Source organism: Vigna umbellata, chromosome 11 (assembly GCF_029865625.1).
Source record: "Vigna umbellata cultivar VRB3 chromosome 11, Vumbellata_1.0, whole genome shotgun sequence".
Taxonomy (NCBI): Eukaryota; Viridiplantae; Streptophyta; class Magnoliopsida; order Fabales; family Fabaceae; genus Vigna; species Vigna umbellata.
Genome location: NC_142175.1, coordinates 30,148,062 through 30,162,604, shown reverse-complemented (window position 1 = coordinate 30,162,604; position 14,543 = coordinate 30,148,062). Strand labels below are relative to the sequence as shown.

Sequence of the window (14,543 nt, the reverse complement as noted above, 5' to 3'; positions counted from 1 at the left end):
TCAAAAATTAAATTAATCATTCTTATAAATATAATAATTGAAAATTAAAGGATTGATTTATTAAAACAAGTAATTAAATTAAATATTAAAATTATTTAAATATTATTAAACAATATTGTAATATTTAAACATATCATATTATCAATATACATAAGTACAAATAATAAATAATTATAATATAAAACTATGGAAAAAATAATAATAGTAATCCATTTGACACTACTAATTTGATGTTAGTTAAATTTATATTGTTTTGTACAATTATTGTAACGTCCCAGATTATATAAAAATATATAATATAGTAGTCCACATTTTAATATAATAGAACAGTTAGAATAAGACTTGCAGATAAAGTCTTAAGGTTACAGTCATCCCAAATTTGACTATAATTTAAAACTTTAAACACTCATAAGAGTACTTCAAAATAATATAACTTAACTAAGAAATCCTAAAGAAACTAAGTTGCAGCATCATCACCATCCAGGACCTGCTCCAGGGGTACTCATCTACCTTTGCTCACATCCAAGTGGATGATCATTGCAACAGAAACACGACATTAACAACAGACAAATACAAGCAGAAGGGTGAGCTAGATATACAAAAATCATGTTATAACAATCACACACAACATGCAAGTTTAATTTAAAGTTAATGAACCATACAACACCACTTGTTACACTTTACACTTGACTCGTCCCGACTTAGAATGATTATCGAGCTATGGCGGGTCATGCACTCGTGGTGGCCTCTATTGCTTTACAAATTCATTGCCAATGGGTTTCACCCTACCACACTCACGAGGTTAGTCCGTTATCACTCACCTTGGACCATACTGGAAGCACCCAAGACTAGGACCTCCTACTACTACTCACGACATGGTTCAATCCTCTCTACTTGAGAATGATTGACCATTGTAGTTTCAGGATAACCCCCAAGACTGAGCTTCCATGCAAATCATTCTAAAACACATCAAGGGCACCTCACCACCATGGGTCTTCTCCTTGAAGATCATGGAATTACGTCCAATAACATAGGGCACCACCATGTAACCTCCCTTTGAGATCCATGGAATTACGTTCATCAACCATACTTTTAAAACCACATACTTTGAATCACTTTGAATAACCAATCATACCTTTGAATCACATACACTTTCGCTTTAACAATATACAACATGTTTGAATCCCATCATACAATACAATATGCTCCAACACATACTTCACAAACCATACAACATTCAACTCTATGTGAAACAATACAAAAGAGAAGATAGAGAGTAAAACCCTGAACGTCTCGCACAGCGCATCCCTTTGCACAACGAGACTAAGAGCTTTTCGCATAGCGCACACTACTCGTAGGGCGAATTAACTCACAGAGGTACCAGGCCTCAAATCTCTCGCATAGCGCACCCTTGTCGCTATGCGAGAGCCTAGACAGAGACTACCCCTCCCAAAGCCTCGCTATGTGCCCAATCTCGCCTTTCGAATTAAAATAATATCAGTTCCAGACCATCACCAGTTGCATAGAGACAGGATCCGCGAGGCGAATCTCAAGACAGAGAGCAGCACCCTTCAATCATTCGCACAGCGCATCAGATCGCACAACAAATGACTCAACCAAAGAGCACCCTCATCAAGGACTCGCTATGCGAGACAATTTGCATAACGACTCTGCATCATCTGCAGAACGCAAATTATGCAGAATTATGCCCTCACACATACCCTTACCATTTCTAGGCCTTTGCTCCAACTTCTAACACTTGTAATTCATGTTTTATGCTTAATTAAAATTATCTAGATGATCCCAGCCCTCTTTACTATAAATCTAAAGTGATTAAGATTCATATTCAACTCTAAAACACCAATTTCTACAACTTAGGGACCCAAACCAAATTTTAACACTTTGCACCTATTTGGACCACTTTGGTGACTCAAACAAGTCACAATACGCTTGCTAAGACTGCCCCAACAGCTCAAATGCACCCTAGACATCCAATGCTCAAAATCATTATTTCACATAATGACCTAAAACACTACCAACTCACTTAACTCTCCACATGACAACTATCCCAACCCATTATAGTTATCAACCATATTCAAATGCAGTTGCACATCACATTAATAACAGTTCACAGCCTCAATTTCACAGATAAGCATTACAGTACAAACCATTCCATACACTCAAAACTTAAAATGTAACCCAAACAGCAGAATAATGCATAAATCAGTCCATACACCTAACATACAACAAATTATAAGAAAGTATTCTAGCTCCCCTTACCTTGAAGTTGAACAACCCAGCTCACAACACCGCTTCCACAGTACCCTACTCGGCGAAGAACCTAAACAGTGCCCTACAACTACCGAAACGGTGATGGAAACAACTCTTAGAGCTAGGATTGAGTGGAAAATGATAAAGAGGAAAGCACAAGACACGTGCAACCATCAAATATTGCATGTGCTAGGTCTAAAGCAACGGAGGAAAGGGAAAAACTACTTACCGGAATGAAGAAATTGATCGGTCGAAGACGAAGCTCTCTACGCCGTGGACGCCTGGACACCTCCTGATTGACAATCCAACGACTCAGTGAGAAGAAATGGTAGAGAGAAGGAGGAGAACTTAGAAGAACTTGAGATTTTAGAGAGATGGTGAAAGTAGCTAATGAATCAGGTTGTTCAGAAATCTATTTTATACTAAAATAAAATTTTGGTTCTATTAGTCTAATACACTAACCCATTCTTTTAAATCTCAAATTTTGGGTTCTCACAATTATATTTACACATTAATGCATTATGGTAATATATTCAACAAAAAAGGAAAAAAATAGAATGAAAGATATTTCTATTTAATCCAATAATTACATTAAAACACGATTTAATAAGATTATTTAAATCTTTTTATTACGAAGAAGTTAAAATTATGTTTATTTGAATTATATTTACCTATTATAACTAAATATATAATTTGGTGGTTACTAATTTAAATTATCTATTATTATTTATTTATTATAATGTTTATAAGTATTGTTTCAACAAAAATATAGATTTATAGTTCATATTAATAGTATAAATATAATTAATATTTTTTAAAGAATATTCATAAAAAATACACATGATTTATATAAATATATTTTTTACTGATTAAAACATCAATGCATTTTCTAAAAATAAAGAAAACCTTTCTAAACGAATATATATATATATATATATATATATATATATATATATATATATATATATATATATCAAACTATCATTAAAATCTTTAAATTTTTCTGCGAAAGCTAGTAAGCTAAATGTAAATTTGATAAGATAAATGGCATTGTTAATTGTTATGAAATTAGTTAGTTTTAGGAATATCTATGAATGATAGAATAGAAAAGGGTCTTTATCAAAATCATTGATTTGCAAGCCAATGGGTGGAAAGAGGAATTAAATTGAGTCATGTCCTGTTCCCACGAATCTCCGTTACGGCGTTACCTTCTTATCCTTTTCTTCTTTCTCTATAATTTAAACACCAGAAAAATTAAATAATTAATAACAACACAGCCTGCGTATACAATAATAAATATGTTTGCATGATTATCAAGAACGACAAAACTTCTATCTCCATCACACACACATACATACATCTGGCCATACATCCCATACATATAAAATAAAGTTTTATTACGAGGTTATTTTTGTCATATACGTCAAAAGTTGTATTTTGAAGGATGTGTCTTCTCATCATGACCTGACCATATATATACATGCCATATACATACACTCTAAAAGATCGTTTTTATTCATAGAAAAAACATGTAAATATTTCCAAGAAACATCTTATCAAAATTAAATATATTTTTAGTCTCTTCGATTTTGTTTTTAGTTTATTTTTTAAATTTTAATATACTTTTTAATAATTCTTTTAAGAAAATCATAATCTTTTATTCTCTAAAATTAATAGCATTAAAAAGAAACTGAACTACCTAACATCTGATCATGTGTAAATATTTATAAGAAAGATATTTTTGTGAATTTTTTTTACGTTAGTAGATGAAACTTCATTTTATCATTTTAATTTTAATTGATGTAAAATTTTTAATATATTTTATGAGATTTTTAATATATTGTAAGATTTTTTTATAAAATGATAATTTTAAGGATGAGTTGAATAAATTAGTAATGTTTTGTATAATGTGTAATAATGCAGATTAGAAGCTAGCTAAGCACGTCTTGGGCATAGGGTTGTCCCTAGTCCCCATGTTAGAAAATATTTTTTCATTATATTAAAATTTAAGGACATGTGCATTTTCATGTAAAAGGAATATTCACAAATTTAAATAATCACTACTTTTGGCATGAGAGGGAGCAAAGAGATTTTCTTACAATTTTACACAAAAATTATTACTATTGTTTCTTAAAATAATTATTTGAGGAATCTTTCTAATCCTCCAACAAATTCTTTTTTACTAACAAAATGACAAAAAGGTTGAGAATTTAGAGTTGCACGAGTGCTTGTGCAACCAAATCATTTCAAGATATTGCAATCAAATTTTACTAATTTAGACGAAACTTCTAGAACCACAACACAACATGTCACCTTGCCCCCGTAATCCTACACACTCAAAATACAAATTATGTCATTAATAATAATAAATATTTGAAAATTAAGTTAACTATATTTTTAGGCTTTTAATTTTAAGTGAAAATTAAAAATTTTTTTTCAAAAATTTAAACTAATTTAGTTTCTTATTTTTAAAATTACATAAATTTAGTTTTTTTTATTAAGTTTATTTATTTCAAATAGATTTTATGATAGATTTAAGTTGTTTATACACATTTTTTTAATATTAATTAAAAAACATATTTAAAACATTAAATAAACTTAACAAAAATTGGTTAAAAGAATTAAATTTATACATTTTTAAAATTAAAGGATTAAATTAAGTCAAAGTTTATAAAGATTAATTTCAATTTTTAATGAAAGTTAATGAAGCAAAAACATATTTAATTCTTAAAAATTTAACATCTCAATTAAAAATAAAAGTAAAATAAGATATGAAATTGAAGGTGCATCCTTTTAAATTTAAAATAACGTTATAGTTTTTTTATATGATTTGTTTCTCAATGTTGTGAAATTTATCGAATATTTCTCTTCTATTGCATAATTTTATACCCAAATGTAAAAAACAGTAATTGGAAGTTTGATATGATTTTGGGGAGTGTGCAAATTTTAGAAAAAAGAAAGAAAAAAAGAATTGAAGTATGGAGATTTGAAAAATAATGAGATGAAGAAATAGTGATTATGGTTATGAAACCTAAAAATTCTATGACAGATTTGAAGTACAGATAATAAGGAATATCCAAATTTGCAGAATGGAGGAGTGAGTGAGTGTGGGTTATTGTTGTATGCCAGGATATGCATGCTCACACTCATAATTAAGTCATTAATTAATTAATAATTAATTAGCAGTTATGTAATTTAATTATGCATTTCAATGAACTTCCAGCTGTAGTATGCTGTGAACATTAGCATATGGTTGACTTAAGCAACATTATTATTATTAAATATCAAATTTTGTCCTCTTCTCTGTTTTGTTCATTTCACCAAACCAAAACAAATCTCTAATCTTTCTTCTAACTTTCAAAAATAAAAACAAAAGAAAAAGAAGTTATTTCTTTTGTTTTGATTTGTAATTTGTGCATTTTAAGATTAGGTAAATCTTTAGGATTTCAGTTTTCTTTATCTTGCATGTTAAATGGATTTTTAAATTTGGTTTTTTATGTATTAAATTATTTTAAACAAATTATCTCACAATGAGAAATTTTATCATCAAGTATTTCAGAGTCAGCAGTTCTTTTGACATATCGCCAAAATACATCATCGATATTTCTTTTAATACATTTCGAATAACATCTTCGGTAAAATGTAATTTTTTTAAAAATCTAAAGGTGCATCAAGCAATTATGGAGTGACAACAAGTAATATGAATTAACACGCCAGTTGACGCTTTTTTATGAACCATTTTAATTTTTTTTGCTTTTTTTTTGGACCCAAAAATTTACTTAATCGGATATTTCTTCCTGCACCCCCGTAATTTCTTACGGCACCTGATTCCCATATTAAAATGACTAAATTACACTTGATTGAAAAAATAATAAAAACCCTGTGAAGAAGAAATGTTTACATTCTCATTGATGGCTGTTTTTTTGTGAAGGAAAAGATGTCTGGCGAATGTGTTTCGGATTTTGAATGCAATATGGACTGTTAAATCCGTAACGGTATTTTGGTTTAATTAGCATACCATCGTGTAGTTTGTAAAGTGTTTTTGGATCTAGAATATTATTGAATTGTACAATCCGTAATATAAAAGGAGTATGACCTTTTGGCAACGTAGGTGCAGAAAGTATATGGAGGTGCGGTGACAATATCTATTAGATGTTTCTAATATTAGGGTTTTTAATATTTTAAAAATGAAGGTTAGTTGGGTCATTTCCATTTTATTATGGGGGTGCAAAAACAAAATATAAGGGTGCAGAAGAAATAGTTAACTTTGTTCCGTTCGTTTATTGCACTTCTCTACTACTGCAATGGCGAAAATAACTTTATAAACATTCTTATACCTTCTAAAAATATATCGACTTGTTCCCAAACAAAATGGAGATCGATTTCCAAGTGTTTTCATGGTGTGTAGGGTTTTTAATATGAAAGAGCTTGATAACACCTTTGTCTGCTCATGGTGTGTAGGGTTGGAAGCAATATTGATAGGGTTGGAAGCAATATTGACAGTGCAGCAAAAGGTGTAAAATTATTAAAATCAGTAAGCAAATTTCTAAGCCAAAGTAATTTCAGTGGTAACAGATGCAAGGGATCTATACTCAGCTTCTGCAGAAGATTTGCTGATTGTAGGTTATTTCTTGGACCGAGACAATTCTAATTCTACAAAAAACTTAAGATTACCTATATCTTTCAAGCGCAGTGTCATCAACATCAACTGATATGAATCAGAACCATTTGAAGTTAAAGTAGAACAAAAGGTTTGAAACCAAATTCGTGAAGTTTATTATATGGATTTATTTAACCTACACACTAAAGGTTGGTTAATGGTACACAAACAATTATCAGTATCAGTATAACCTCGAGGAATGTTCATAAAAAAATTTCACTAAGATTACCATGTAAAACGACATTGCTTATGTCAAGTTGAGTGAGAGTTTAGAGGTAACAATAGAAAGAAAAAGTCTAAAGAGTAGTAATTTTAGCAACCGGAGAAAAAGTTTCTTGAAAATCAATACCAAATTGTTGATAAAAATTTTAGCAACAGGACCATCCTAATGATGCAAAAAGAAGGGGTGATTTGGATCTTGAAGAATGTCTTTGTGGTAGAGATGGTGGGGTGGTAGTGACGGAGGCCATGAAGAAACAGGAACAAGAACGCTAGAACGAGATGAAGAAAGGGGAAAATGAAGAACCTGACGACACAAAGAAGAACAAATAGGGCAAACAAAAACCTGATTACCATACCATACTACAGTAAGGATAGTTCCTTCAGAGAAAAAGAAATACAAAGTCTGTGTGTTTGAAGAAATAGAAAACTCCCAAATATAAAAGGGGCTATAAATAGAGAAACTAAACAACAAACAAAAGATAAATCGGCCCAATAACAAAAACGTAATACAACCTCTTGTACTTTAATAAATATTTTAAAACTAACATATATTTTTTAATTTTTTTCAAAATTATCAAATTTAATGCTAATTCTTATGAAATTATTTTATAACAAGCCAATTATTCAGCAGTATCATTAAATTTATTAAATTTGGTAGATTTATTATTTATCGTTTCTGTTAATTTCTTTTATCCCAATACATTAAACATATAAAATTTTAGAAAGGTAGAGAAAGAGGATTTGAACCTATTGCACCGAATAGTCTGAGAACGCCTGCACTAGATGAACTAACAGGGTACTATTGCACCGAACGACAAAGCACTAAAGTACCGAACAACCAAGTGAACTGACCAGAGAAAGAAGACAAAACTCAATATGCGTTGAATAATCTGTGTATTAATCACTCCACTAACTATGAAATAGGTACAAGTGTTGGGTTTTTATAATAGCCAAGTACAAGTGTCAAAGATGTTTAAACAACAACTGTCTTGGCTTACACACTAACACTCCCCTCTAAGACAAGCACCTAGGGAGATAACACACATCCTCTTCTTCAAGAAACACCAACCTACCTCGTGCAGCGTAGATTGCGTGCGTGCGTAGAGCGACACGTTGAATTGCACTTGCCAGTCCGTAGAGCAGTCGTCCCCGCCAATCACGCGGCAAAGGCAGACGCTAGTTTGACGCTCCTGTGCGGTTAAATGAATGCTGTGGTTGAGAGTTGTGGTGTACGCCGTCATGTCTCCATTCCCCTACGACTCCCCATGCCTCGTCAGAATTATTCACTTCGGCAACACTCCCTTCACATTTTCCTTTTCTCCCTCTTTCAACAAACCATGAGGCTGCCAGACATATACCTCTTCCTCCAAGGGTCCATGAACACCCTTTGCAACCAGCCTTGCTTTGTGCTTGGATATAAATCCCTCTAGCTTAAGCTTCTGCTTGAACACCCACTTCACTCCAATGTTTTTCTTTCCAACTGGAAGATCAACCGACTTCCAGGTTCCATTCTTCTCAATGGAATTAATTTCTTCTTTCATTGCATCCCTCCACACAAATTTCTTCAAATCTTCTACTTCATCGATCGATTTTGCACCTGCAAACGTAGTTATGTGCACCAGATCTCCTTCATCATCAATCTGTGTATCAGTATACACCTCACATTCACTGAATCTCTATGTCAGCAAGTGTCTCCTTCGTGGTCTAGCGGCTTTAGAGTGATGCTCATTGTTTTGCACACCTCCACTGCTTCCAGAGTTTGCTTCTTGCTCTGTTGTGTTTCCAGATTCTCCACACATTGTAGACTTCACTAAGCTGATTTGTTTTTGCTTCATTTCTAGTTGCCGTGGCTCCTCCAATTCACATCAGTCATACACTGAACATTCTCCACTACCTCCATGCTGATATGAAATGTTCTATTCTTTGAGATCTTGCTTCTTAAGATTAGGTTTTTGTTTTTATCAAGCAACTCAACCTTATTGAAGCCTCCCATTACTGCTGTAAAACCCTTTTGAATCAACTGGCCAATACTTAGAAGATTGCATCTCATTGTAGGCACAAACAACACATTAGTTATAATGGCACGCGAGTCATTCTTCCTTCTGATAACAACATCACAAATTCCCTCTACCTTCAAAGTACTATCATCAGCACATTTCACCCTACTCTTGGTTTCATCAAAATTCATCAACCATTTTCTGTGGAAATTCATATGATTCAAACATCCCGAATCCAAATACCATATTTGATCTTGAGAGTGTGAGTTTTCTGCAGATGTAGTTACCATCAATGTGAGGGGATCTGAATCAGATTCTTCTTGAGCCATGTAAGCCTCCTTTCCTTGAACCTTCTTCTGCTCTTCCTTTTCAGCATAGTAGTCATAAGAGTAGTGCCCGTACTTATGACAATTGAAACATTCAACATTCCTCTTGTCTTTCTTGCGGAACTTCTTATCTAATTTTCCATTCTCCTCCTCTATTGAAGTTCATCTTGATCATCTTTGCTCGTATAATTTCTCCACTTCCCTTTTCCATGTTTCCCTTTCCATTTCTTGAATGTTTTCTTCTCTTCATTCTCAGAATGATCCACCTTCAATGCATGCTCATCCCTCCTGATTGGATTTTTGTCAAACATCTTCATCTCATGTGCTTCCAGGGAGCTTTACAATTCTTCTATCTTCATCTTATCCAGCTCTCTTGATTCTTCTATAGCCACAACTATGTAATTGAATTTCTGAGGCAAAGACCTCATGATCTTTTTAATGACCATTAAGTCTGTGATGACTTCTCCACATCCCTTCATTTGATTGGTGATGGCAATCACTTTATCAAAGTACTCTCTAACTCTATCTCCCTCCATCATCTACATCAACTCATACTGCCTCCTTAATGTCTGCAACTTGACCTTCTTGATCTTTTCTCCTCTAGTATGACACCTGATCAAGATACTCCAAGCTTCTCTCGCAGTCTTTGCATGCTGGATTTTTTCAAAGTGAGCATCGTCTACACATTGGTGAATAATGAACAACTTTTTATTGTCTTTCTTTCTCTCCTTGGCCTTCTGATCATCAACTTCACCCACAGGAAATTCTTGATGATCACCGTCAACCACCTCATGCACATCTTGGTATCTGAATAGGACTCGCATCTGTGTACTCCATTTGCTCCATTTTTTCTTCGTGGGAATTGGTAGATTAGCGAATGAAATATCACTGTTGGCCATCCTTTACACCCTCAATCTTTTACCAAGAAACACAATCTTGATCTTTTTCATGCTTCAACCACCCTTCCGCCAAGCCTTGATGATTTCTGAAGCTCCCAAGCCTCGAACCTGAGCTCTGGATACCACTGTTAGAAAGGTAGAGAAAGAGAGTTTGAACCTATTGCACTGAACCGAACGGTCTGAGAATGCTTGCACCGGAAGAACCAGTAGAGTATTATTGCACCGAACAGCAAAGCACTAAAGTACCGAACGACCAGGTGAAGTGACCAGAGAAAGAAGACAAAACTCAATATACGCTGAATAATCTGTGTGTATTATTCACTCCACTAACTAAATAGGTACAAGTGTTGGGTTTTTATAATAGCAAAGTACAAGTGTCAAAGATAGTTAAACAACAATTGTCTCGGCTTACACACTAACATAAAATTGGTATTAGTAGTCTAATTATGGTTTTTTCACCATTGTAGTGTAATTTTATCTCGAAATTTTACAAATGATGCAAATTTCAAATTTTTTTTAGAATTGACAAGTTATGTCAAGCTGAGGAACAACTTCACTCTTGATAAACTAAAGTCATGTCAACATGTAACTATTTTTGTGAAAAGTTGAAGTCGTTTCAGTTTGAGACGACTTTGATTAGAATTGATCACAAACCAAAGTAATATCATGTCATGTTGTGATGACTTCAATTTTGAACTGAAGTGAACTAAAGTTGTGACATTCTGTAACAATTTCAGTTATGTATTGAAATGAACTAAAGTCATGTCATGTTGTGACAACTTCAATTTTGTTTTAAATTAATTGAAGTCGTGTTATATTTTGATGATTTTAGTTAACTTGCAATTTTTTTTATCAATCATTGCATTGTGTTCCATGTCATTTTATACTTCTTATTTTTTGGTTAAATAAGATTTTTTTTTGTATAACTAAATTCACTTAATGAATTGAGGTAATGAAGTAAGAAATAAACATTACCTTTTGGAAGTTTATAAGAAAAAGTTAAATGTAATCAAAATGGAGTAAACAAAGTGCATTTTAAGATCTTGAATCATTTTACAAGTGATAAAAAATTATTGGCTTTATGCATAGTTGTCTCTATTATGACCTATATGGATAGTCGTCATATGTTAAGAGGACTTCAATATATCAGAAATGATGCGTTTCAGTTTAGCACGACTTCAAAAAGTGGTATTAACTTGACACGACTTTAATAAATTGGCACAACTAATCTATTCTAAAAAAAAGTTTAATTTGCACCATTCTTGTAACTATGAATTTAAGTAAAATGGTAAGTGCCCTTAATCAACCTATGTAAGCAACGACCGTTGTGAGAGAGGGAGTGGATGTTTCCGTATAAGTTACTGAAATTTTTTTCCAGAATGAAGAAAAAGTTTAGTCCTATAACTGAAATATGAGTAAGTTTAAGTATCATAAAAATTTATACACGTCCCTGATCTATAACTTAAAAATTCTAAGGTATGTACCAAATAACACACTTCCACAATTGCACACATGACACATTCCTTTTACCATGAAGACATTCTAAATCTGTTACCTAGGAGCTGCCAAGTTCAATATTATCCACACTTCCGAAGCTATCTGTTCCATGTCTTCTGTGTGAGTTGTCAAAATGCCCTTGGCTCTCAAATTCTTGTGCATCTTCATAGTCATCTACCAAAGATGGCAACACCTCTGTCGTTCTTGATCCTTTGACAAGGCCACTCTCGGATCTTACCTGATCTATCCTTCTAAAGGCTTCCTCCATGCCTAACCGTTGCAGAGGGTTGCTTCTCGTGCAAGCAGCACCGATGTGCAGGAGTTGCTCCATCTCACCTACCGATTTTCTAGAGTTTGCAATTTCTGGATCAACCACTTCAGCCACCCTGCCCTCTGAGATTGCTGTTTCAACCCATTGCACCACATCAGTTCCACCTTTCCCAGTGCTAAGATATTGTGAAGGAAATTTCCCAGTGAGTATCTCAAGTATCACAACCCCGAGACAGTAAACATCACAGCTATGTGAAATTTCCCCGTTTTCTGCTGCCTCTGGTGCCTTGTAAGCAAATAGTGTCTGTGCAGCACTTGAAGGGTTAACCATGCCGCTGAATCCGTAATCTACAAGCAGTGGTTCATTGTCTGGTCCCAGTAGAACGTTGCTGGACTTGAGATTCCCATGTGGGAGATCTGAGGAACCAAGTTCTTTGTGAAGATAATTCATCCCTTCCGCAATTCCACCTACAACCTTCATACGTGCAGGCCAATCCAGCTCAGTATGCGATGATCCTCTGTCACCTGCAAATAACACAACATATATAAACGCTTACTATCTGCACAAACTCTATGATACTTTTCAAGACTTAAGAGATTTGATAGGACAAAACTTAGGTAAAGTTTCTTTGACTAATCTTGGTTAATGCAAACCCTTGTAAGAAACCAATATCTAAGTTTGCCCATTTGAAAATGTTGAGTTGAAGAACTTTGGAAGAAGAAGCCTTACCATGAAGTGAAAACAGTAGACTGCCTTTGGGAACATACTCAGAGATCACTAGTTTCTCATCCTTTCTGAAATGATAAGCTAAAGGGGTCAATATATTCCAGTGTTTAAGCGAAGTGAGCTTCCTCATCTCTGCATCAAAACCATCTTTTTCCAAAACATTCATCTCTCTGGTCCTTTTCACCACCACTGCCACTCCATTAGCCATGACGGCTTTGTAAGAAGATCCAAAGCTACCGTTTCCCAGAACTTCTGCTGCTGCCCTCATCAAATCTGGCAATCCAAACACGCCCTTCTCATCATTCACTATCACAAGTTCTCCAACGCCTTTACTTTGAGAAGCTGCAGATCCTCTTCTGGACGATGATTTTTTAACTGCTGGCAATGTATTTGCATCCACATCCCTTTTCACCGTTGTAGCCACTTGAACTTCCACTGAACCACCACCATTAGCATCATTTCCAAGGATATCAAAGCGCTCCTCCTCCTTCTTTTTTCTTGTTCTCACAATGAAAAATACAACTATTGAAACAAGCACTACACTCACTACTATAATGGCAGCAACCTCCCATGGGGTACTACTATGTGGCACAGGCGAATCACCAGCAGCATCCGATGCATCAATGGGAGCAGGACTTGGGACCTCCGCTGGCTTTTCACATGTTTTGCCAATCTTCTCACCACAAAGAGCAGAATTCCCAGAAAACCTGTTCTCGCTGAATCTCAACAAACTAGCTGGAACTTCACCTTCCAATTTGTTGTTGGAAAGATTTATGTCCTCCAATGTTGGGTTTTTGAAATCCGGAATGGTTCCACTAAACTGGTTATTTTCAAGGTGCAACTCCATAAGACTAGAAATCTCAGTCAATGAATGTGGAATATTCCCCGTGAATTGGTTATCAGAAAGCCACACTTTCTTCAAAGACCTCATTCTCTGGAAGTATTCCTGAGGAATATCCCCAGAAAACTTGTTTCCTTGCAAATACAAGGCTTTCAAAAAGCCTATTCGGTTGAACTCTGGCATGGAACCTGTGAAAGAGTTGTTGTTAAGGCTAATAGTTCGAAGACCCTTGAGTTCAAGCAATGGATCAACGTGTATTTCCCCGACTAACCCTATTCCTCCAAGGCGAAGCCCCGTGACAAGGCCATTGTTGCAAACAACACCTTCCCATTGATCGTCTAAACTACAAGGTGCAGAACCAGCCACCCAACCATTTAAAAGTTGAGCATTGGTGAAAGTGCTTTTGAGACTTACCAAAGCTTCAGCTTCTGTCATGGAATATATCACAGGCAAAGTGACGATGATCATGAGAGTTGGCCGGAGAATTGTTGCCGGAGCTATGGCCATTACTCTGCTCAAAATTTGGCTCAAGGCGTATTCAAAACCAAGGAATGTGATTGTGATTTCTTTCGGGTCATTGCTTCTGCTATTTTTTCGTTTTCCCCTTGTTTTTTCTTCTGACCCCTGCATGCATGCATGGTGAGGGGGTCTCCTTTGGAAGAGTGCAAAGAGAACCTCACAATGAGAGGGCCCTCTTTGGAAAATTTCAGAGTTTGTTGAACAAGTCAATAACTGATTAAAACCATTATAATCATATCCTTCTCTGATAATTATAGTATTAATTGCATGTTTCAAAGTATTCATCTTTCTATTGGTGAAAATCAGCATATTTC

General features: G+C 34.4%; 1 protein-coding gene across 1 annotated transcript; it reads right to left on the bottom strand.

Annotated features, from left to right (window-relative positions):
* Positions 1 to 11,930: 11,930 nt before the first annotated feature.
* Positions 11,931 to 14,340, bottom strand: LOC124836706 (pollen receptor-like kinase 3). Its single transcript, XM_088101524.1, has 2 exons — positions 12,873 to 14,340; positions 11,931 to 12,667 (listed from the first exon to the last, which is right to left on the bottom strand). The coding sequence occupies exons 1-2, from the start codon at positions 14,338 to 14,340 to the stop codon at positions 11,931 to 11,933; spliced, it is 2,205 nt and encodes a 734-aa protein (XP_087957650.1).
* Between the last annotated feature and the right edge of the window lie 203 nt (positions 14,341 to 14,543).